Here is a 25,854-nt window from a genome sequence, read left to right on the forward strand (position 1 = left end):
TAAAAAATATATTTCAATAAATAGGACAAGGTAGACCTTACCTTTTAACTAGACTTACATTGTTTTTATTCATAACCTGTTACTTTGCAGATGTATGTTTTTAAAGTGTTAAGTAGATTTAATTTTTTGCAACCTTTGTGTTTTTTCTGGCATCTTCACTATCCCTCTAGGCAATAGCACCATAGCTAAAATTATACAGAAATGTGACTTCTTCAAACTTGTTAATACATGTTGAATATTTTGCTGATAAAGCCAATCTTTAATAATATGAAATAGCTAACGCATGTGTACATGCTCAGTCGCTTCAGTCATGTCCAACTCTTTGCGACCCTATTGTAGCCCACCAGGCTCCTCTGTCCACAGGATTCTCGAAGCAACAATACTGGAGTATGTTTCCATGCCCTTCTCCAGGGGATCTTCCCAATCCAGGGATCAAATCCGCATCATTTATGTCTCTTACATTGGTAGGCGGGTTCTTTACCACTAGTGCCACCTGGGAAGACGGAAATAGCTAATCGTATGTAACTAAAAAATTAAAGTGGAAAATTAAAAAAAAAAATCCATGAGTCAGAGGTCAGATAGGAAAATGAAAATCACTGTAGTTAGTTTAACCAATTTAATTGGTTAAATTAGTTAACCAATTTAACATTGGGAATTGGTTAAGCAAGTAGCAGGGCGTGGAGATGTCGAAAGGGGGACCTCTGAAGTGGGTGTGCTATCCTGTGCTGCTGATACCTTAGGGGCTTGGAAGGGAGCCCCCTCAGGGGGCTAAAATCTTCAGAAGTGGTCTCTGATCCAATGGGGTCATTCCATCTCATTAAAAGAAAGTGAAAGTGAAGGTTGCTCAGTCTGGTCCGACTCTTTGCAACCCCATGGACTGTATAGTCCATGGAATTCTCCAGGCCAGAATACTGGAGTGGGTAGCCTTTCCCTTCTCCAGGGGATCTTCCCATCTCAGGAATCGAACCCAGGTCTCCCGCATTGCAGGTGGATTCTTTGCCAACTGAGCTATGTGGGAAGCATCTCACTAAAGCCTCAACTCAAATGCAATCTCCTGACACCCTTTGATATGACTGCTTTCCCCAGTTGCACAGCCCATCCTCTCACCCTGTTCTAGCCTCTCCACAGCCCCAGTATTACAGGAAATTATCCTCCTGTTACTTGTTTTATACTAGCTGTCCATCTTCCTGTACTAGAATGTAAGCACTAGGGGGCAGAGACTTTGTCTTGTCACTGGATCCCCAGCAAGTACACCAGTTCCTGACACAGGCAGGTGACCCATATATATTTGCTGCATAAATGAAGGAATGAATCTAGGAGTCAGGTCACGTGGACCCCGCTTGCCCTACATGGCACAGCTCTGATCTGCCATGAATCTCACTTTAGCTTCCACATCTGTGGGCTGCAGAGCTGCTATTCTCCTGAACCCACCTCCAGTAATGTTCCTGCTTGGACAGCTCATACTAATTGAACAACTTTGGAAAGATTTCTTACTCTCTCAGTCTTGACTTGATTTACTCCCCTGTAAAATGAATATAATAAAGTCTATCTTGTAAGGATTCTGTGAGAAAGATTTATGCAAAGTGCCTAGGATGTCACCTGGAACGTATTCAGAGACTCAATAAAGTAAAATAAACAAACAAACCATGATGATAGCTAACATTCAGAGAGTCCTTATGATGTGCCAGGCACTAAGTCCTTTACACTCATTGAAGACCCTGTAAGTTAGGTGATTTGCTACTGTATTTCCCACATGAAGAAACAGATCTAGAAACTAAGATTTGGCCAAGGTCACACAGGGCTTCCCTGATAGCTCAGTTGGTAAAGAATCCACCTACAATGCAGGAGACCCCTGTTTGATTCCTGGGTGGGGAAGATCCTCTGGAGAAGGGAAATGCTACCCACTCCAGTATTCTTGGGCTTCCCTGGTAGCTCAGCTGGTAAAAAATCTGCCTGCAATGTGGGAGACCTGGGTTTGATTGCTGGGTTGGGAAGATCCTCTGGAGAAGGGAACAGCTACCCACTCTAGTATTCTGGCCTGGAGAATTCCATGGACTGTACAGTCCATGGATTCGCAGAGTTGGACATGACTGAGCAACTTTCACTTTCTTTCTTTCTTCAAGGTCACAAGCTATTCGGTGGGATATTTGGCATTCCAGAATCCAGAATACTAAGCTGTTTGCAATAGTGGCTACCACTTATACTCTCATTCACTCATTCTTTCAACAGTTTTTTTTTCATTCAGCTGACATGTATTCACTCAGCACATGTTTGAAGCTGGACTGGGTGCTGAGCATCATTCTATGTTCTGGCACACAGCCATGAATGTGGCCAAGTCCCTGCTTTTATGCTTCTCTTAATAAACAAGTAAAATTAAAACATGTGGAGCATATCAGCTGGTGAGAAATGTTGTAGAGAACATGAGAGCGGGGGAGGGGGTGCAATTTTACACAGAGTGGCCAGAGAGGGCCTTGCCAAGAAGCTAACACCTGAGCACAGACTGAAGAAAGTGGGTGATTTGAAGAGCGAGAAGACGAGCTGTATGGACCCTGGGGAACAGCAATCATGGCAGAGAAGAGCCAGATGTAGACTGTTGCAGCAACATGAGTGAGGCCAGTGTGGCTGGAAGCAGAGGAGACCCAGAGAGCAAGTAGTAGAAGGTGAAAGGGGAGGGGACTGGAGCTTGTAAGGGGAGCTTGTAAGGGATCCGCAGGCCACCATGACAACTTGGGTTTCTATTTGAGTAAGAAGCGTAGCCTTTGAAGTTTCAAAGGAGAGGAGAGGCATGGCCTGATTTTAATAAAACCATTCCATCTTCTATTTTGACCATGGGATGCAGGGGTAAGTGTGGGGTCAGGGAGGCCAACAGGGAATATTGCATAGATCAGGCAAGTGCTCACAGGGATTTGGATCAGGATGGTGGAGGGAGTGAGCCATGGCTGGATCTTGGTGTGTTTTGCAGACAGAATTGATGGAATTTGTTGATAGTGATATTGTGATTTATAGTAACAAAAATATGCAGTCTTCATCCTGGTTTCCAGCTCACAGTGCTCAATACCCTTGGAATTTCCCAAGTGATAAGAACCATGGGGGCATCTTTTGTTATATTTCGTCACTAGACCTCATTTCCTAAAATCGATTCAGAGCCAGAACAATGAAATCAATGTTGTGTTATTCATAACAAGCCCACAAGTGAGCTGATGTCAGTGAGGTGACTTTTGGAAAAGAACTAAGGATAGGGTGGGTTGGTTGCCAGTGGAGCCAATCACGTGACTAGAATGTTGTAACTTACAATCCCATCCTGACCTCCAGAGAGAGAGGGGCTAGAGATTGAATTCAAACATCCATGGCCAATGACTTAAACAACTATGCCTATGTAATGAAGCTTCCATAAACCCCAAAAGGACAAGGTTTGGGCAGCTTCCAGGTTGATGACCGTGAATAGATTTGGGAAGAGTGGTGCATTCAGAGAGCACGGAAGCTCCACCCATTTCCCATCCTTTGTCCCAGGTGTCTTTTCCATTGGCTGGTCCCAGTTATATCCTTCCATAATAAATCAGGGATCTACTAAGGAAAATGTTCCTGTAGGTTCTGTGAGCTGCTCTAGCAATTAATAAAACCCTAAGAGGGGCATCCTCGGAAGCTCTGATTTATAGCTGGTGATTTTGGAAAGGAAATAAGGATGAGGGGATGGTTGTTGGTGGAGTCAACCATGTGATTAGAAGATTGAAACTTTCAATCCCATCCCGACCTACAGAGAGAGGAGAGGGGCTGGAGCCTGAGTTAGAAGCATAGTTGACAACCATGACTCGCTGTTAGCATCTGGAGTTGGAAGAGGTGAGGGGAAGTCTTGCGAGACTAAACCCTTAACTTGAAAGCCAAGGCAGGGGGTCTTTGGACCCTCCAGTCCAAAGCCAGATGGTCAGAAGCTCAGGTGACAACCTGGGCCTGGGACTGGTGTCTGAACTGGGAGAGGGGCAGTTTGGTGGGACTGAGCCCTCGATATTGTAATCTGATACCATCCCTGGGTAGATAGTGTCAGAACGGAGTTGAATTATAGAACAGACAGCTGGTGTATGGAGAATGTCTTGATGATGTAGGGAATACCCCCACCCTGGCCACAGACATTGGAAACTGGTATTCAGAACCTAAAATATGGATGAGTTGGATAGAAGTGGAGAGAGGGAGAGGAGCCATGGATGCCTCCCAGGGCTTGGGTCTGAGCTCTTGCATTGGATAGAATGGTGCATTTTGTGCTACGCAGGGGATGTTAAAATCACATTCAAGTCTGACTTGAAACATTTACAAATTGGGCTGCACACCCTCTAAGCGAGTTTATCATATTAATGAACTCCTTCCCAAAATAACCCCCAGCATGACAATGTCCCAGCGAGGAGAGAAACCTTATTTGCAGATAATTCACAACGCTGACTCACTAGGGTTCAGAGACGGGGATTGTAATTATTGTTGTTACCATATTTTTCACAGGGATGAACATGCAACAGAACAAGAGGGACCAGCACCATGCTGTTTCTGAGAGCAGAACCCCAGTGCCCTCTGGGACCCCCAACTGCGTACAACTGGTTCCGTACTTTGAGCTTCTCCAGTGATGTAGAATCTTCCCAGAGCAGCCCAAATCATCAGCTCTTGACAGAAAGGGGTAAAGAGGAGTTTGGAGGCCATGTCCTTGAGAAATGGTCAAAGGGACTGGGGACATTCAGCCCAGATAAGAGAGGGTTCAGGGAAAGTGTGAGAGCTGCCTTCCACTATTTCACCTTGATACACAGGACTATGATCAGGAGATACAGGGAATATGATTTCAGTTTGGATTTGGAAAGTACTTTTCATTAAGCCCTAGTGAAATGGGGGAAATTGTGGAGATCCTGGCTCCTACCACTTACCCTTCCAGCAATTCTTTAGCTGACCAGCCTATAAGCCAAGATGGGATCTAGCTTCTACCATGTCCATCTCTTCCTGCTTATCCAGCTTGAATTCCAGAGTCCATCATTTTAAACATTCATATACCCTCCACTCCTTGATCCACTCACTCTTCTCCTTCATTCTGTGTTTCTGAGATAACTCCAATCCTAGTTAGATCTCAGTCTATCTTGCACATGTATACAAAGTTCATCTTGGCTGGAAAAAAAAATACATTGAATTATGTTGCCTGGTCTCACTTGAAATTCATGACCAACCAACTCAAGTAGTCTTTAAGCCCCTACCAACCATTCTAGATTTTCCTGTTTTGATTAGTCTCCTGGTCTCCTGGGGGACTATTTCAAGCATCTTCTCTCTCTTTTAATCCCCTTGTCCTGTTCCTCAGCTGGTGACCTTGCTTTATAATCTACCAAGAAAGCAGAATCAATCTGAAGAGACGGTCCACATGTTCCTTCCATGTGATTTAACCTACCAGCATCTGCGCCCATAAGCTCTGCCTTCCTTCCTGTTTCTACGGATGAACAGTCTCCACTCTTACCTGAAACCAATCCCTCCAATGACCTACTAGTTCCCCACCCGCTCTAGGACCTGCTCAAGGTTATAGCTTCAGCAACTTTCACCCCTTGCTCCTGACTATCATTTTCCCCTCCTTGCTGGAACATCTCATTAATGTGCTGCTGCAGCTCCCATCTCAAAACAAAACACAAAAAATCCTCCTGATTCTACCTCTTCCTCCATCCACCACACCATTGTCTCTGCTCCCCTTTATGGTAAAACTCCTCAAAAAGATCCTTCAATAAAAAAATAAATAAATTTTAAAAAGTGGTCTGCACTCATTGTCTCCATTTCTTCTTGTTTCTTTCTCTCTTAAACCCACTCCCATGATTGTTTACTCCTTTGTACCCTTGACATGGCTCTTGCCAAGACAACCAGCCACCTCTGTGTTGCTCAATTCACCAGCCAGAGCTCAGGCTGGTCTTCATTCCTTGGCTGTGTTGGACCTGGTTGATCACCATCTCCTCTCCCTCACGTTGTAGATCTCATTCAATGGTAAGACTGCTCCTACCTTGTTGGGTGATCCTTAACATCTTCCCAACCCTCTGAATATTGGAGGGCTCCAGGCTCAGCTCTTGAACCTATTCCTTTGGTCTCTACCTTGTTGTTGTTCTTCAGTGGCTCAGTTGTGTCCCACTCTTTGCGAGTGGGTCACAACTCTTTGGGTCCCACTCTTTGTGACCCCATGGACTGCAACACATCATGCTTCCCTGTCCTTCACTGTCTCCTGGAGTTGGCTCAAACTCATGTCCATTGAGTCCATGATGCTATCTAATCATCTCATCCTCTGCCACCTGCTTCTCCTCTTGCCCTCAATCTTTCCCAGTGTCAGGGTCTTTTCCAATGAGTCAGCTCTTCTCATCAGGTGGCCAAAGTACTGGAGTTTCAGCTTCAGCATCAGTCCTTCCAAAGAATATTCAGTGTTGATTTCCTTTAGGATTGACTGGTTTGATCTCCTTGCTGTACAAGGGACTCTCAAGAGTCTTCTCCAACACCACAGTTCAAAAGCATCCATTTTTCGGTGCTCAGCCTTCTTTATGGTCCAGCTCTCACATCCGTACATGACTACTGTCTAGCTTTGACTAGAGAGACCTTTGTCGGCAAAGTGATGCCTCTGCTTTTTAATATACTGTCTAGGTTTGTCATAGTTTTTCTTCCAAGGAGCAAGTGTCTTTTAATTTCATGACTGCAGTCACCATCCACAGTGATTTTGAAGCCCAAGAAAATGAAGTCTGGCACAGTTTCCATTTTCTTCCCCATCTATTTGCTGTGAAGTGATGGGACTGGATGCCATGATCTTATGTACCTCCTATGTAACCTTATCTTCTGGCTTCAAGTGCCACCTTTGTACTGAGGACATCTAGATTTACATCTGAGTTCTGGGCACTTCCGAGTGCTAGACTCACAAATCTCATTGTGCACTTGACATCTCCACTGGAAGGGCTAACAGACAATTCACACGTAGTATACCTAGAACTGAGTTTCCATTCTTCCTTTCCCCCGCCAAATCTTGTTTTTCTCAAGGGTTTTCCTACCTCAAAAAGCAACTGCTCAATATTCTGTAATACCCTAAATAGGAAAAGAACTTGAAAAAGAATAGATACATGTGTAACTGAATCACTTTGCTGTACACCTGAGATTAACACAACATTGTTGATCAGCTATGCTCCAATATAAAATTAATTTTAAAAAAGCAATGCAGTCCTTGCTCCTTGCGATTCTTCAAGACAAAAATGTTAGCATTATTTTTATTTCTCTCTTAGTCCCACATAGTCCATGAGCAGGGCTTGTTTTCTCTATTCCCAAACTATTTCCAGAATGCAAACAATTCTCACTGTTTCTCACCGTGTCTCATGACAAACCTGGTGCAAAACGAATCACTTCACCTGGCTTGTGGCAGGATGTTCCTAACCAGCCTCCCTGAATCCACTGGTAAGAGCAAGCCTGTCAAAATGTGAGTCAGATCACAAATACTCCAGTAATATCCCATCTTACTCTGAGTCAAAGCTGGAGTCCCAACCCTTCCCCACAGTGTCTTCCGCTTCTGAACCCAGTGACCCCTCCTGCTTCATTTTCTACTCCTGGACTCAGCTCCAGCCATAATGACCTCCTGTCTTATTTTCAAAGGAACCAAGCCCGTTCTTCCCCCGGACCTTTGCACTTCCTGTTCCCTCTGCCTGGAGAGCTGTTACCCCAGGGACTTTGTCAGTTTTGTGCACCACCAAGTGCTTGGCACATAGCAAGCTCTCCATAAATATTTGCAAAATAAATGTATGGGCAAATAAAAAGCATGCAAGCAACAGAAGGATGGGCATTTGGGGGAGTTACGGTAGAAAAAGTTCAAGCATTGAGCACTTTCCCTCCATCCTTTCATAAACCCAACAAAAGTTTATGGCTTGCCTACTGTGTTGGAGCTCCTGTGCCACATGCCGGGGCTCCTATACAGACACGGATCTTACACTGAGGAGCTCGCCTTTCAGGGGAGACAGAAATGAAACTAAATCTTTGTAACCCCAAATGCCAAGTGATATAACAGAGGGAAACACGAAGTCCTATGTAAGCTCAGAGGCCAGCATTGTTTCTGACAGATATGTGGTGGGCAGTGGGTGGAGCTAGAGTAAAGGTTTGTTATGACTTTTAACTGTCACTTCCCAGTTCATGCACGTTTAATACCAAGTGGACTATGTCCTTAAAACCAACTGATGATGCGTAAACCACATGTACTGGAGAAGCTCCATGCTTTGTGTTTGCTGACTCCTTCTGTTTGAGACTTTGGCCTCTAGGAGGTACCAGTCACAGCCCTCAGCTTTGCAACCTGCAGTATCTCTGCACATTGTCAAATGTCTCTAATGGGGTAGAATTGGCTCCTTTTGAAGAGTCTTGACAGTTTGCAAGCTCTCTCAGGGAAGTGAGATTCATGCCTGGGGCCTGTATGAGGACTGTGGGAAGAAGTTTGTGGTGGGGATGTTCAGTAGGAACCGTATCTGTCTAAGGGGCTTAGGCCACTTTGCCCCTCCGTGGGCAGAGGCCACCTGTTCATGAAGCCAACATAGCAAGCAAGAGCTGAGAGGACAGAACACAGATGCATTTTCTTATGACATCATAGGAGCTATTGGATTCAGCTGAATTATATTTCAGCCACGTGAGCCAACCAATTCCCTCTAAAGCATAAGCCAGTCTGATATGGGTTCCTGCCATTTAAAAAGTGAGTCGGGGAGTCCTGAGTGACAGGTTCAATCCCTGGGTTGGGAAGATCCCCTAGAGAAGGAAAGGCCACCCACTCAGGGATTCTGGCCTGGAGAATTCCATCTGGCTCTTTTGGTGCTTCCCTGGTGGCTCAGACGGCAAAGCATCTGCCTGCAATTCGGGAGACCTAGGTTCGATCCCTGGGTCAGGAAGATTCCCTGGAGAAGGAAATGACAATCCACTCCAGTACTCTTGTCTGGAAAATTCCATGGACGGAGGAGCCTGGTGGGCTACAGTCCATGGGGTCACAGAGAGTCAGACACAACTGAGTGACTTCACTTTCTTTCTTTCACTTTACTATGTTTGGGTGACCCCCTACTATGTCAAGGTGATGATGAGAAAATAATATGGTGGATAATAATAGCTTCTCTTCATTGAGCTAATGGGCCATTCTCCCCCATTAATTTTCTCTAGCCCTTTCAGCAGGGTAGGACTCTTGTCTCTATTCCACAGATGAGAGACCTGAGGGTCAAATGTCAACACAGCCAGGAAGTAGAAGACTCATGATTCAAGTTCACATGTGAATGCTCTAAAGACTCTACTCTCTCCACTAAACACCTCAGCATCCCCCAGGAAGTTGCTATGAGCAAGGACACAGAGCAAATGTTTGGGGGAATTTATGGATAACACAATCTTACACGAAAGAAGGCTTCACGTAGAAAATAAAAGACTGAAACACAGGGGTAGAGTGGATCTGATTGGAGAGGTTGATGTTGGGGAATTTCAACATGAAATTGATATTCACAGCAGCTGCCTTTGTATTGGGAAGAGTTTGACGTGGCCCAAATGTCTCTCAGTCAGGAGCCAGTAAGGAAATTATCATCCAGTCATACAATGGAAGACTGTTTAAGCAACTGATTTAAAAAAAAAAAAAAAGCTCTGTAGATATCTCTGTGGAACAGTCTCTAAGACACTGTGCTGACTCTTGTCCAATTGCTCCCACACCTAGGTCCCTTTCCACTCTCCCCTCACCTCTCTGAGCCCTGAAGCTGGTCCTCCTGAGCTGCACCAATGAGACACCTGGGTTTTCAGGCTTCTGCTTGGGTTTGACCAATGAGAGGCGCCTATGCAGGCTGGAGGGCCAGCAGAAAGAACAGCCAGAATATTTCTTCCCAGCTCCTCCTTGTTTGGACAGTAGGGTCCTGACAAAGCCTGATGCCTCCACAGCCTCAGCGCCAGCCTGTCAACCCCTCACCCAGGGATTCAATTTTCCTTGGCTTTTCCTTACCCTATTTCTGCTTTTTGTCCTTCTGGCATTATAATCTCTCCAGCTGGACTGAGTGGAATTCTGTTGCCTCCTGCAATCCTGACTCTAATACAGACATAGTATGGCCAATACAGAGGGGCCCCCACTGACCTCCCAAGAAATTTTCCGATCACCTTCACCAGGAACGTCCCCACGAGTCCACCGATGGCGAATATGGACACGGTCACAGACCAGAGCAGGGTCAGAGTGTCCGAGTCTATGGGATGTCCGTGCCTTCTCTCCCACGACTCGTTGTAAAAGGCCTTGATGTACTGAAAACAAACAACAAACCATGTTATTCCTCCCAGCTGCTCGAAGCCCATTGTATATAAACAAAATGACTTTTATGGAACACTGGTTTCATACCAGGCATTTCGCTAAGCTCTGTTTGAGCTGTTTCACTGAATCCTTCTAACAAACCTTGTGGACAGACCTTATTTTCAAATCCTTTGGCAGGTAGGGAAACAGAGGCTCAGAGAGACAAACTGACTTGTTCAGCTGAGTGGCAAACCTGGGAATCAAATTCACATCTGACTGAACCAAGGAGAACCACACAACAGAATCACCTTGAAAATGTGTTTAAAATGTTCATACCTAAATAAGGGAAAATATTTGCCACCTTGGGGTGGGTAAAGATTCAAGACACACACAGAAAAAAACCAGAAAAGAAAAACAAAATGCTCATTTGGATTTCATCAGACTTAAGAGTGTTCTGCTCTTCAGAAGGCATCATGAAAATTGGAAAGACAAACCATCAACTGAGCTAACATATTTGCAACCCATGTAGATACAAAGGATTTGTAGTCACAATATATAAAGAGTTCTAACAAATCAATAAGACAACACAAGTAGAAATGAGTCAAAGATTTGAACAGACTCCAAAACAAATTCAGCTGACCAGGAAGCTAATGACATAATGTTCCACATGTTTATTAACACAGAAATGTAAATTAAACTCACAATGAGGGCTTCTCTGGTGGCTCAGTGGTAAAGAATCCACCTGCCAATTCAAGAGACACAGTTTGATCCCTGGTGCAGGAGGATGCCATATGCCATGGAGCAACTAAGCCTACACACCACAACTATTGAGCCTGTAGAGCCCACATGCCACAGCCTGTGTGCCCTAGAGCTTGTGCTGGGCAATAAGAGAAGCCACTGCAGTGAGATGCCAGCCCATCACAATGAAGAGTTGCTCTAGCTCACCGCAACCCAAAGAAAAGCCTGCTGGGTAATGAAGACTCAGCACAGCCAAAAATAAACTTTAAAAATTATTTAAATAAACCACAATAAGATGCCCACTTCATGCTCACTAGACCCTGCCCCACCCCAACACACAACACTGCTGTCGATTCTGATTCAGTGGGTTTGGGATGGGACTGAGTGATTCTGACATACACTAAAGACTGAGGTCATGAACTGTGCTCCCCATGACAGTTCCATCTCCAAGAAGCTCATAGTTCCCCATAGGTACCCCATAAAGGCCCAGAGACCTCTCCAATAACAGCCAGTGTTATAGAATGGCAGAAAAAGCATAGGGTCTGGTTACACAGACCTGGGCTTGAATCCCAGCATGATGATTTGCTAATGATTTAAACCAGCTAAACCTGGGTTTCTTCATCTGCAAGATGGGAGTGATAACACTGATTGTCTCGGGCTGTCATGAAATCACCCAAGAACTTGAAGCAGCACCCAGTACCTGTATGGAGATCACCCAATCCCCAGGGAGATTAAAGATGAACAGGTCTGGTAAGGGTTCAGTAGTGACTAGCTGCGTGTACTCTGGTACACTGATGGTGGGAATTTAATTTGTACAGTCACCTTGGAAAACAGTTTAGCTTTACCTAGTCAAGTTGAAGATCCTAACCTAGAACCCAGCAAATCCATTTCTAGAAAATTCCTCTTACTTACCAAAGAGGATATTGGAGGTGGGGAGAGATAAATTAGGAGTTTGGAATTAACACATACATACCACCATACATAAAACAGATAAACAACAAGAACCTGCTGTAGAGCACAGGGAACTATTTTCAGTATCTTGTAATAACCTATAATGGAAAAGAATCTGAAAAAGAACATATATCTTCTCCCTGCAGAGATTCTGAGCCTGGCTTGCCAGCCCTTCCAGCCATCTTGGGAGCTGCTCACTATTTTTTTCAACGCCTTCTTTTTTAGCTTCAATCAGACAAACTTGCTGTTGTGTCTAACTCTTGAAACTCTACCAAAACACATAAGTAATTCCATTTCATACTCACGAGAACCCTGGCGGTTGACACCCCCGTTTACAGAGGAGGGAGCCAAGAGTAAGGTATTTATCCATGTGGCTAGTAAGTGGTGGAGAATGATTTTTGCCAAGTCTGCCTGGCTTCAGAGCCTGCATACAACCACCCACCAGTGACTGCATGCATGATGAAGGTATGAGAGTGAAGCAGCTAAATCCAACAGGACATGTATTTATTTATTTTAAAACCATCATCACACCATTTTTGTTAAATATCAGACATCTTTATTATTGTTTATTTTTGGCTGTGCTGGGTCTTCATTGCTGCGTGGGCTTTTCTCTAGTTCTGGTGAACGGGGGCTACTCTCGAGTTGCGGTGCCCGAGTTTCTCATTGCCATGGCTTCTGTTGTTGGGCAGCCTGGGCACATGGGCTCCTGTAGATGTGACACATGGGCTCAGTAGTTGCAGCTCCCAGGCTCTAGAGCACTGGCTCAATAGTTGTGGCTTGCGAGCTTAGTTGCTCGGTGGCATGTGGGATCTTCCCGGACTAGGGATTGAACCCATGTCTCCTACATTGGCAGGTGGATTCTTTACCACTGAGCCACCAGGGAAGCCCAGGATATTTACAGGTTTAAAGATCAGTCCTGATTGGGTCCTTGTTAAGTTGCCATGTCAGGGCCCCAAAGAGTGTAAGGAGGACACCCCTCAGGAAGCCAAGTATAGAGCGAGAAACAGCATGGTTAGCACTAATCCAGAGGGATGGAGTGGCCACAGGAAGGCAGTTGGGCTTCCCTCATACCTCAGTTGGTAAAGAATCTTCCTGCAATGCAGGAGACTCCTGTTCAATTCTTGGGTAGGGAAGATCTGCTAGAGAAGGGATAGGCTACCCACTCCAGTATTCTTGGGCTTTCCTTGTGGTTCAACTGATAAAGAATCTGCCTGCAATGTGGGGGACCTGGGTTCGGTCCCTGGGTTGGGAAGATCCCCTGGAGAAGGGAAAGGCTACCCACTTCAGTATTCTGGCCTAGAGATTCCATGGACTGTATAGTCCATGGGATCACAAAGAGCTGGACACGACTGAGTGACTTCCCTTTCTTTCACTTTCACAAGATGCTCCCAGGACTACCAACAGAGTCCAGAGCCTCCAGAGAAGCTGAAGTGAGTGCCCAGGACTTCCCAGGCCTCTGGCACGATAATCAGGAGAACTTCCAGCATTGAAGGTCATTCTTGGTTGTGACTTGGTCCCTACCGCAGTCCTGCACAGATTCCAGCAGCTGCGCTGGGAAGAGTCTTGCTGATGACTGCTCTCAATAGCCTTGTCTTCCCACGCCTGCAGCAATGACCAGCGTCCTGAGTTTACACACAGAAACTAAAAGGATGCTGTTTGGGAGGAAATGTTCTCTTTTCCTTTCCAAGCACTCAGGAGCCTGGTTGGGGAAGAGGCAGCTTTCACATCTCTCACTGCTAGGCGCTGCTTTGGGAGTCTCTGCAGACGCTTCTTATTTCAATTTGGGGAAACTGGAGAATGGATGCATCTGCAGAGGGCTGGAGAAGCCTGGCAGAGTTGCCCTCTGTGGAAACACATCTCTGACAGTCCCCAAAAGTTGGTTTCAAAGCGACGCCTTTAGCAATTAAACACTTGTCTTTGGGTGTGAATTCAGCCAAAACCAAGATGAAAGGTAGCCCCAAAGCACATGTGAGAGCAGAAGCCAGGTGATGAGGCTTGTTGAGCTAATTCCCTGCATGACTCATTCATTGGGCTGAAGATTCATGGAGTATGTTGGCACGGACTGGTAGTGCCCAGTACAGAGCAGGTGCTGAGATGAGTGTGTGTGTTTTAAACTGAGTTTCTGCTATGGGCCGGGCATCATACAATAATAAAAATAGTAAATATCACATTTATTACATTAATAATAAAAATAGTAAATATCACATTTTATTAAATACAATAAATATTAAAAATAATAAAAATCACATTCTCCACATGCCATGCACTAGTCTAAAAACTGGAAACACATGAACCCATCCCCTCGGCAACCCTCTGAGACAGGTCCTGTGTTCTGACTTGTCTCCTGGGCAGATGAACCTGAGGTACAGCCATGGGCCTTTCCCAAGGTCCCATTATGGTCAGGACTCAAATCTAGGCAGCAGGACGCCAGAGCCCACCTCTTAACCACGACTCTATCCCTATTCTTAGTCTGGAAAACACAAAGATGATCACATCAATACCCCCAGGTCCATGTGGAAAGACTGAACTGGGGGGAGGTGAGGATGTGGCATCAACACTGGCTGACTGCTAAGTGTGTTTTAGTCTGTATACCTCCTCCTTGGCTCACCTGGGGCCATTCTGTGATGTTTCATCAGAGCCAAAAGCTTTGGAGTGAAGCGATGCTTCTGAAAGCTGCTCTGAATCCACTGGGACTGCAGAGCCTGCCCGAGCTCACAGCATCTACCCTCTTCCTATTCCTGCCTACACTGCCACGTCACATGCCTCAGTCCCTTGAATCTGGGTGGCGGGGGCGGTGTGGTGGGGGTAGGGGTTCATAGGACCATTTGTCACCAAAGATGTGTAAAGAGATGTTAAGAGTTCCTGGACCTTCTCACTCACTTCCTTTTCCTGCAGGCTGGACAGTCACAGAGGACCCCCTGCAGAGGCCTCTGAACCTCTCAGGGATGAAGGAGCCCCTCAGTAGAATGAGCCTGGGCCCCAGGGTGTCTGCAGGGAGCAGAGCACCCCTGCTCACCTGCTTGGGTGACAACAGGGCTGGGAAATTAACTCTCATTGTGTTCAGCCACCAAGATTTAGGGGTTGCGTGTTACGGCAACTGATTTACCTGAGCACAATCAACCTGACAGGCCCAGGCCATGACAATGACCATGATATGAGGCTTTGAGAAAGAGAATGTTCAGTTCAGTTCAGTCACTCAGTCCTGTCTGACTCTTTGTGACCCCATGGACTGCAGCACGCCAGGCTTCCCTGTCCATCACCAACTCCCAGAGCTTTCTCAAACTCACGTCCATCAAGTCGGTGATGCCACCAGCCATCTCATCCTCTATCGTCCCCTTCTCCTCCTGCCCCCAATCCCTCCCAGCATCAGAGTCTTTTCCAATGAGTCAGCTCTTCACATGAGGTGGCCAAAGTACTGGAGTTTCAGCCTCAGCATCAGTCCTTCCAATGAACACCCAGGACTGATCTCCTTTAGGATGGACTGATTGGATTTCCTTGTAGTCCATGGGACTCTCAAGAGTCTTCTCCAACACCACAGTTCAAAAGCATCAATTCTTTGGTGCTCAGCTTTCTTTATAGTCCAATTCTCACATCCATACATGACTACTGGAAAAACTATAGCTTTGACTAGACGGACTTCTGTTGGCAAAGTAATGTCTGTGCTTTTTTAATGTCTGTGCTGTCTAGGTTGATCATAGCTTCTCTTCCAAGAAGCAAGAATCTTTTAATTTTATGGCTGCAGTCACCATCTGCAGTGATTTTGGAGCCCAAGAAAATAAAGTCTGTCACTGTTTCCATTGTTTCCCCATCTATTTGCCATGATGTAATGGGACCGCATGCTATGATCTTAGTTTTCTGAATGTTGAGTTGTAAGCCAGCTTTTTCACTCTCCTCTTTTACTTTCCTCAAGAGGTTCTTTGGTTCTTCATTTTCTACCATAAAGGTGGTGTCATCTGCATATCTGAGGTTATTAATATTTCTCCTGGCAATCTTGATTCCAGCTTGTGCTTCATCCAGCGCAGACTTTCACATGATGTACTCTGCACATAAATAAGCAGGGTTACAATATACAGCCTTGATGTACTCCTTTCCCGATTTGGAACCAGTCTGTTGCTCCATGTCCAGTTCTAACTGTTGCTTCTTGACCTGCACACAGATTTCTCAGGAGGCAGGTCAGATGGTCTGGTATTCCCATCTCTTTCAGAATTTTCTTAAAATTTTTATTAAAATAGTTTGTTGTGATCCACACAGTCAAGGGCTTTGGCATAGTCAATAAAGTGGAAGTAGATGTTTTTCTGGAACTCCTGTGCTTTTTCAATGATCCAGTGGATGTTGGCAATTTGATCTTCAGTTTCTCTAGCTTTTCTAAATCCAGCTTGAACATCTGGAAGTTTACGGTTCATGTAATGTTGAAGCCAGGCTTGGAGAATTTTGATCATTACTTTGCTAGCCTGTGAGATGAGTGTAATTGTGTGGTAGTTTGAGCATTCTTTGGCATTGCCTTTCTTTGGGATTGGAATGAAAATTGACCTTTTCCAGTCCTGTGGCCACTGCTGAGTTTTCCAAATTTGCTGGCATATTGAGTGCAGCACTTTCACAGCATCATCTTTTAGGATTTGAAATAGCTCAACTGGAATTCCATCACCTCCACTAGCTTTGTTCATAGTGATGCTTCCTAAGACCCACTTGACTTCGCATTCCAGGATGTCTGGCTCTAGGTGAGTGATCACACCATCATAGTTATCTCGGTCATGAAGATCATTTTTGTATAGGTTTTCTGTGTATTCTTGCCACCTCTTCTTAATAATTTTGTTGTGATAAAATGTGGTCCACTGGAAAAGGGAATGGAAAACCACTTCAGCATTCTTGCCTTGAGAATCCCATGAACAGTATGAAGAAAGAAAGAAAAGGAAAATTTAGGCAAAATCATGAAGGGTGGCTAGGTGTGGCAATATGGGCCTTTGACTAGAGATTTCCTTTTATGTTTTGGGGAACTCGTAAGACTCTATTTGAAAGAAGTAATCTGCAAGAAAATATAGTTTTAAGATTGCCATATTAGCTAATCTCTAGGCTCATTTCAGGCCATCTCATTCACTGAGTCCACCTTTTATTTTTCCATTGGACCTACTTCCGACAAACCCATTCTTGTGTCTTTTATTAGGACATTCTTCCCTGATGGCTCAGACAGTAAAGAACCTGCCTGCCAATGCAGGAGATCCCTGGGTTGGGAAGATCCCCTGGAGAAGGAAATGGCAACCCACTCCAGTGTTCCTGCCTGGAGAGCACTATGGACAGAAGAGCCTTGTGGGCTAAGGTGCATGGGGTCCCAAAGAGTCGGACGCATCTGAGCGACTAATGCTTTTTGGCTTTTCTACTTCCTCCTATTAGGGGCCCAGGTTCCCACCCTGTCTTCTAGAGACAAGTTCTGCAGTCCCTGCCTTTGAGGAGCTCAAGATCTATTGTGGACATAAGAGCCAAATAAGCAAGCACATACAACATGGAGTGGAAAGACCTGCGGTATCAGGAAGCTGAAAAGGGCTACAGCCACTCAGCCAGGTCCTTCAGATCAGGGACACGAAGAACGAAGAGTAGGGGCTGGGGTTAGATGACTGTAGATGGCAGTTCTCAAAGGTGGAGAAGCTGATGGCCTAGGTGATGATATAGAGACATTGTAAATGAGTCAGTGGAGTGTGAAGGTGGCCCGGCAGCTGGGGACAGGTTGGAGAACTATGCAGACGTGGTCAGAAGTTGACTGCCAGCCCAAGGGATCCACACTTCATCCTGCGGGTGTTGAAGAGCAGTTGAAGGATTTGAACTTGGAACTGAGATCCTCACTTGTTTTGCAGAACATTCATTGTAGGCGTGGTGTGGGACTCAGAAAGTTTATCCTGGAGGCGGCTGGACCAGTCAGGAGGCTCCTGAACTGTTAAGAGATGATGAGTCTAATAGAAACAGTTTATAAACTCACCAAGGAATATTTATATCATGACCAGCACTAACTAGAGCCCAAACTGCAAAGAAATAAATAGAGGTCACAGGGTTAAAGGAACAGAGACTCAACAAAGAGCTGAGAAGTCATGGGTTTGGACTCACTTGTATTGTTCAGTCCTCTGAGGGCCGGGTTCTCAGTGGTTAAAGGCCCTGGAATCCATTTCATCCAGCTCTCAGCTTGGCCACTTTTCTGCTGGGTGATCTTGAGCAAGTTGCTCAACCTCTCTGTGCCTTTGGCCCCTCATCTATGAAATCATTTTCCTCCCTAAAGAGTTACCATGAGGATTTAATGTGAAGATGAATATAAAGGACAGTGCTGGATCCACAAGAATTCCAAAAAAAAAAAAAACACATACAGAAGCTGGGGTGACTGGTGGGGGTGGGGGGTTTTGACATCATTGTTTCTGCCTTGTGAAAGAAGGGTTCTAGACTTGTTTACTTCTCAGGTCTACGAAGCCATGAATAATTTACCACTATCTCCCCAGCCAGCAACACAGGGGCCAAGCTTTGGCGACTAATTGAACCGTGCAATGCCCAGCCGCAGGGACTGCCATAGAACAGCTCCAAAGGACGACAGGAAATTGCCAGACAATGGGAGGCAAATTACCTTGTAGCCTGTTTTACGATATTAATGTTCCTGCCTGATTCATAGAGGTTGTCATTAATCCATGTCAAATTTTTCTCAGGAGGGCTATAACAATGCTCATACATAGATGGGTGGATGGGCCAGAGTACACACACCGTTGCATCACAGAGCAATTCATGCTAGTTAACTCCTTAGGGATTTGCAGAGACAGCCCCACACTACTGAACACGCCAGCACCGGGAGGAAAACAGTACAGAAGTCTTTACAGACCAGGCTCTTGGAAGGGAAGCCCACACAAGACAAAATTATGTCAGCTCAGCGGTGCCACCTAGTGTCCCCTAAATAGCAGAACCAAGACAGGGCGCTGCTGCTGCTGCTGCTAAATCACTTCAGTCGTGTCTGACTCTGTGCCACCCCATGGACAGGAGCCCACCAGGCTCCTCCATCCCTGGGATTCTCCAGGCAAGAATACTGGAGTGGGCTGCCATCTCCTTCTCCAAAGACAGGGTGTGTTCAGTTGCTAATCTGTGCGGAGTTCTTTGTGACCCCATGGACTATAGCCCACCAGGCTCCTCTGTCAATGGGATTTTTCCAGGCAAGAATACCGGAGTGGGTTGCCACTTCCTTCTCCAGGGGGAGATCTTCCCAACCCAGGGGTTGAACTCTGGTCTCCTGTGTCTCCTGCATTGGCAGGTGGATATTTTCTGCCACCTGTGCAGAAAAAGTGAACATGTCTGGCCTGAGACTTCTAGCCTCTGAAAGGCCTGCTTGCTAGGTGAGTCCTGGGCTGGCCTTGGGGAACTTGGATTTGGGGAGGGAACACACCATTCCCAGGAGTGAGAAGAAGGGCTCCTGGGACTTAGAGTGTGCCAACAATGTGGTCTGTGCTTCTTTTCCGGGAGTCAGGAATTGTGTACGTGTCTCAAGGAGGTGACTCTGTGACTGACCCCTGATAAACGCCCTGAATCCTGAGTCTCTGATGAGCTTCCCTGAAGGAAGACTGCTCACAGAGGTGTCATAGCTTGCTGCTGGGGAAATTAAGGGCATCCGGCCCACCTCCACAGGAGACAACCCTGGTCTCCTCTGCACTTCACCCCAGGCACCTAAGTCCTCGGTCGATTTCGCTCTGCATCCTTTTGCTGTAATCAATCAATCATGAATAAGCCTCGTGGTGAGTCTTATGGGCCCTTCTAGCAAATGATGAAGACTAGGGTGGGCTTGAGGACCCCAACCCACCTCCTAGGTCCTTAGGAAAGTGGCCAGCTCCCTCTTGACTTAATATTCAGTTTGCAGCTCTGGGGTGTCTTCTTTTCTTCCCACTGTGAGATTCTCCTGGAGGAGTCTGAGTAACCGAGGAGTGAGGGAGAGACCTCTGTACTTCTAGACATCTGAGAATATTTCGCCCACTCAGCCGGCTTTCAGAACGAACACTGAGCGTGATGATAGAGGACGCAGTAATTGCAAGGGATCATCGGAGAGGAAGGCTTCCAGAGTTTTCTGGGTTCCTCCCTCAACTACCTTTGTAATGAGGAAGGTGGCCCAACCCTGGGGTCTAATTATATAGAACACAAAGAAAGAAAGTTTCGTTTTCTATGTGGCCCAAGGCAGGAGCTGAGAGAAGAATATGTGCTTCCAAATATCCTTCTTATTAAAAAAAAAAAAAAATTGATCTGGAGTCTGTCTGCTGCTGGAACATTCTTCTGAGGGATCGCATAGCTATGTTTAGGGCTTTCCTGGTGGCTCAGATGGTAAAGAATCTGCCTGCAGTGCAGGAGACCCAGGTTTGATCCCTGGGTCAGGAAGATCCCCTGAAGAAGGGAATGGCTACCCACTCCAGTATTCTTGCCTGGGAAATCCCATGGACAGAAGAGCTGGCAGGCTACAGTCCATGGGTTGCAAGGAGTCCAACACGAATGAGTGACTAACACACACACACACACACACACAGCTGTGTTTGCAGGAGGACAGTGCATTTACGCAGACCTTCACTCAGATAACATTTCCTAGTCCTCTCTGTATGCCCTCTGTTTGGCTGGAGTGAAAAGGGTGAGTTCTTTCATTACTCTTCAAATTGCTTATGGCTGCTGAAAATCAGTCTTGAGGCAGCAGGGGATCTCAAAGGACCTCCTGATTCAACTCAAGTGCAGGGTGATGGTTTTGAGCACCAATTACAGAATAACTTATTTGTAGAACAACCCGGGTTTGCAGCCATAACAATCCTGCAGGAAGGATTGGGTGGGGATGAGTGGTCCCTAGCATGATGTCTAGAGTTAGTGCTCAATAAATCTCAGTGTTTTTCTCCTGTCAGGCGGAAAGAGAACGTTTCCAGTTTTGTCTGCCTGGGTTTGTTCATACCAGTCATGCCATCCAATCTCCTCCTCCATCCTGACTCCCTGCCTTCCTGGGCTGGCTGTCACTGGGTTCCCTCTGTCTGGCTGCAGCAGCCAGGGTGCCCACCCCTCGAAGCAGAGCAGCTCTGAGTTGGGAATATGGTCCTTTGATCATTAGGCTCAACAAAGGCATTTTCCCACAGAGGAGCTTTACGAAAGGAAAAGATTTTAACTCAAAGAGGCAGGCATCTGAGCTCCCATAATCTGGGGACCCCAGGAGTGGCACCCACAGTGTGGAATATTCAGACATCAACACCCCAGGCCTGGAAAGGCACCCTCCTCCTGTCAGCCAGCAGTTCTGCCGGCTCCGATTAAAAGCAAACAATGACTCAGAGATCCCAGGTTAAACAGTGCGGCAGCATCTCGTACTAGAGAAAAATTGAGAGCAATCTAAGAGGCCCACTTTGGGAAGGTGGAGCAGCCATGGGAGGCAGCAATACACAGCTGTTAGCAATCCTGGCGATGGGAGTACTCAGTAACATGGAAAAAATGCTTGCAAAATAAATACTGAGCTCCCAAAGAGGATATAAAATGCATATGTGGCTGATCTCTGGGGAAATAAGAAAAGGGAGATTTAGACAAAGTCTTAAAAGTGGCCTTTGGGTGGGGCTGAGATTGTGACTCCCCATTGGCTGAGTGGCCTTGAGTCAGTTACCCCATCTCTCTTCCCGCCCCCCAGGCTCCCTGTTTTGTAAAATGAGATTACTCTCACGATATCTAGGGCTTCCCAGGTGACGCTAGTGGTAAAGAACCTGTCTGCCAAAGCAGGAGACATAAGAGATGCGGGTTCCACCCTTGGGTCTGGAAGATCCCCTGGAGGAGGGCATGGCAACCCACTCCAGAATTCTTGCCTGGGGAATCCCATGGACAGGGGAGCCTGGTGGGCTACAGTCCATGGGGTTGCAAAGTGTTGGACATGAAAGAAGCAACTTAGCACGCACGCACGCATGTCACAATATCTGCCTTGAAGGTTGATATCCAAATGAGAGATTCAGTTCCTGCTTCATAGAAGGGGAATCAGAGCAGTAATTTTATGGTTGAATCATTAAAGTTGTGCTGTTTGTTTTTGCTAATAGCAGCCTGTTTTGCTTGCATAACTAGTGAGACAGGATGAGACAAAAGGAAAAGAGAAAAAAGGAGAAAGCAAGAATGCGATTCTCAAATCAGAGGAAATGCTGGTCCATGATGAAGTTAATCAGATGCCTATCTCATCAAAATAATGGCCAGTTGCTTCTGAAATGATAAGATGCGCTGGTTTTTCCTGTAATCTTAGCCTTCTCCCACCAAGAGGTGGAGCCCCACTCTCCCCTGCCCCCACTGGTCCTGATCCACCCAGATGTCTGTAACAAGCTCTACCCTCATCAGCCCTCCTATTTAATAATTTTCCCTGTTAAAGATCTCAGAACACAGAGGCATCCCATGATGTGCCCTGCTTTTCTGAGAGCAAGGGGGCTTCCAGAACAGTGGCTTTAAAATGGCAGCCTGGGGTGGGATTAATGGAAAGGACCACAACTTGCTTCTGCTTCTCTGTCTGCTGGCTCATTGGCATCTTTGCCTGGGCCGGCATTTAGCATCTGCCGCTAACTGGGATGGCTCTGCTCTTGGAGATAGAGGTGATGATTTAACTCCTTATCACTGCATGTTTACCTGCCCTTAGGGAAGGACTGGGGAGAAGAAAATGATAAACTACACCACTGCTGCTGGGAAATGTATGATGAGTCAAATTAATTGTTCTGCTGAAGCCCTGGGCTTAAATACTGACCCTAGGGCAGGACAGGGGGTGAGCTTCCGTATCCCCTCCCTAGAAAAGAACAAATGTCACCAACTCAGAAATCACTGAAACGTGACTCATTCATTATTAAAGCCAGACCATTCACTGTTATTTTTGTGGAAGCTGGCATTGTTTCAACTAAGTCCTAGTTTATGTGGCTTGGGAGTGGTGGCAATAAATTAGACCCCCTTGACAAAGCCAAGTTCTCATTTAGTTTTTCTTTCTCATTCTCTCATTTAACAAACTTTTTTCCCAGTATTTTTTTTTTCTAATTTTATTTTATTTTTAAACTTTACATAATTGTATTAGTTTTGCCAAATATCAAAATGAATCCGCCACAGGTATACATGTGTTCCCCATCCCGAACCCTCCTCCCTCCTCCCTCCCCATACCATCCCTCTGGGCCGTCCCAGTGCACCAGCCCCAAGCATCCAGCATCGTGCATCGAACCTGGACTGGCAACTCGTTTCCTACATGATATTTTACATGTTTCATTGCCATTCTCCCAAATCTTCCCACCCTCTCCCTCTCCCACAGAGTCCATAAGACTGTTCTATACATCAGTGTCTCTTTTGCTGTCTCGTACACCGGGTTATTGTTACCATCTTTCTAAATTCCATATATATGCGTTAGTATACTGTATTTATGTTTTTCCTTCTGGCTTACTTCACTCTGTATAATAGGCTCCAGTTTCATCCACCTCATTAGAACTGATTCAAATGTATTCTTTTTAATGGCTGAGTAGACTTTCCCAGTATTTTTATGTTTAGAATATACTTTGTATGATATCCATTGTATACATAAAATGTACAAGCTTGCATGCTCAGTTGTATCTGACTCTTTTGTGACCCCATGGGCTGTAACCCACCAGGCTCCTCTGTCCAAGGGATTCTCCAGGCAAGAATACTGGAGTGGGTTGCCATTTCCTCCTCCAGGGTATCTTCCCAACCCAGATATCTCCTGCATTGACAGCCAGATTCTTTACCACTGTGCCATCTGAGAAGCCCATACATACAAAATACAGTTGTATAATTAAGAATGAACCAGCAGACAGAGACATCCAGCAGACATTCATATGCAGGGTTTTGTGCGGACATAAGTGTTCAGTTTATTTTGGTAAATACCAAGAAGGGTGATTTCTGGATTGTATGGATATTTATAGCAGCTTTATTCATAATTGCCAAAGCTTGGATGTAATCAAGATGTCCTTCAGCATGTGAGTGGCTAAATAAACTAGGGTACATCCAGACACAGAAGCTTTCTTTGTGACTCAGCGGAAAAGAATCTGCCTGCAATGCAGGAGATGCAAAAGACGTGGGTTCGATCCCTGGGTCAGGAAGATCCCCTGGAGGAGGAAATGGCAACTCACTTCAAGACACTTGCTTCTTGGCAGGAAAGCTATGACAAACATAACCAGTGTATAAAAAAAGCAGAGACATCACTTTGCTGATAAATGTCCATATAGTCAAAACTATGGTTTTTCCAATAGTCATGTACGGAGGTGAGGGTTGGACCATAAAGAAGGCTGAGCGCCAAATAATTGATGCTTTCAAATTGTGGTGCTGGAGAAGACTCTTGAGAATCCCTTGGATTGCAAGAAGATCAAACCAGTCAATCTTAAAGGAAATCAACCCTGAATATTCATTGAAAGAACTGATGCTGAAGGTGAAGCTCCAATACTTTGGCCCCCTGATGGGAAGAGCTTACTCACTGGAAAAGACCTTGATGCTGGGAAACATTGAGGGCAGAAGGAAAAGGGGATGACAGAGGATGAGATGGTTGGATGGTATCACCAACTCAATGGATATGCATTTGGGCCAATTCTGGGAGATAGTGAAGGACAGGGAAGGCTGGCGTGCTGCAGTCCCTGGGGTCAAAAAGAGTCGGACATGACTTAGTGATTGAACAACAACATCCAGACAATGGGATATTATCTGGAGCCAAAAACAAATGAGCTTTCAAGCCATGAATAGACATGGAGGAAACTTTGATGCATATTATTAAGTAAAATAAGCCAACCTGAACATACTGCATGAGTCTAAATATGTGACATTCTGGAAAGGACAAAATACTTGAAGATACTTTGACTTTGGTTCCAAAGTCTCACAATCAAGTGAATATCACGATTAAGTGAGTCACATGAATTTTTGGTTTCCCAGCATATGTAAAAGTTACATTTACCTTACACTATAGTTGAATGTGTAATAACATGGTCTTTTAAAACAATTTATATACCTTAATTAAAAAATACTTTCCTGCTAAGAAAATGCTAACTAACATCTGAGTCTTCAGCAAATTGTGGTCTTTTTGCTGGTGGAGGGTCTTGCCTCCATGTTGATGGCTGCTGACTGATCACGGTGGTGGTTGTTGAAGGCTGGGATGGCTGTGACAATTTCTTAAAATAAGAGACTGATGAAATTTATTGCATTGATTGCCTCATCCTTTTGTGAATGATTTCTCTATAGCACGAAAAGCTGTCTGATAGCATTTTACCCATAGCAGAACTTCTTTCAACATTGGCGTCAAACCTCTCAAACCCTGCCGTTGCTTTAACAACTAAATTTATATAGTACAGTCTTCACAGTGTCTTCACCAGGAGTAGATTCCATCTCAAGAAACCACTTACTTCTGCTCAACCGTGAGAAGCAACTATTCATCTGTGAACGTTTTATCATGAGATGGCAGCAATTCAGTCTTCAGGCTCTGGTTTCCCAGGTGATGCTTGTGGTAAAGAACCCGCCTGCCAGTGCAGGGGACACGAGAGACTAGGGTCCGATCTCTGGGTCGGGAAGATCCCCTGGAGGAGGGCATGGCAACCCACTCCAGTATTCTTGCCTGGAGAATCCCATGGACAGAGGAGCCTGTGCAGGCTATAGTCCATGGGGTCACAGAGTCAGGCATGGCTGAAGTGACTCGGCACTCCACTTCTCATTCTAGTTCTCTTGCTGTTTCCACCACATCTGCAGTGACTTCCTCCATGAAAGTCTTGAACCCTTCCAAGTCATCCATGAGGATTGGAACCAACTTCTTCCAAACTCCTGTTAATGTAAATATTTTGACCTCTTCCTATGAATCACAGGGCTTCCCTTGTGGCTCAGCTGGTAAAGAGTCCGCCTGTAATGTGGGGGCCTGGGTTCCATCCCTGGGTTGGGAAGATCCCCTGGAGAAGGCAACGGCTACCCAC

The 25,854-nt window shown here is 45.6% G+C and overlaps 1 protein-coding gene across 3 annotated transcripts in view; it reads right to left on the reverse strand.

The window, feature by feature from the left end:
* Positions 1 to 25,854, reverse strand: part of SLC2A9 (solute carrier family 2 member 9) — a 238,583-nt gene that overhangs the window by 197,804 nt on the left and 14,925 nt on the right. For all 3 annotated transcript variants that reach the window (XM_005893200.3, XM_070372693.1, XM_070372694.1), the window contains exon 3: positions 10,097 to 10,257. In XM_005893200.3, coding sequence (XP_005893262.3) covers positions 10,097 to 10,257 — 161 coding nt within the window. The remainder of the gene's footprint in view (positions 1 to 10,096; positions 10,258 to 25,854) is intronic.

This window comes from Bos mutus, chromosome 6, assembly GCF_027580195.1.
Source record: "Bos mutus isolate GX-2022 chromosome 6, NWIPB_WYAK_1.1, whole genome shotgun sequence".
Classification (NCBI taxonomy): domain Eukaryota; kingdom Metazoa; phylum Chordata; class Mammalia; order Artiodactyla; family Bovidae; genus Bos; species Bos mutus.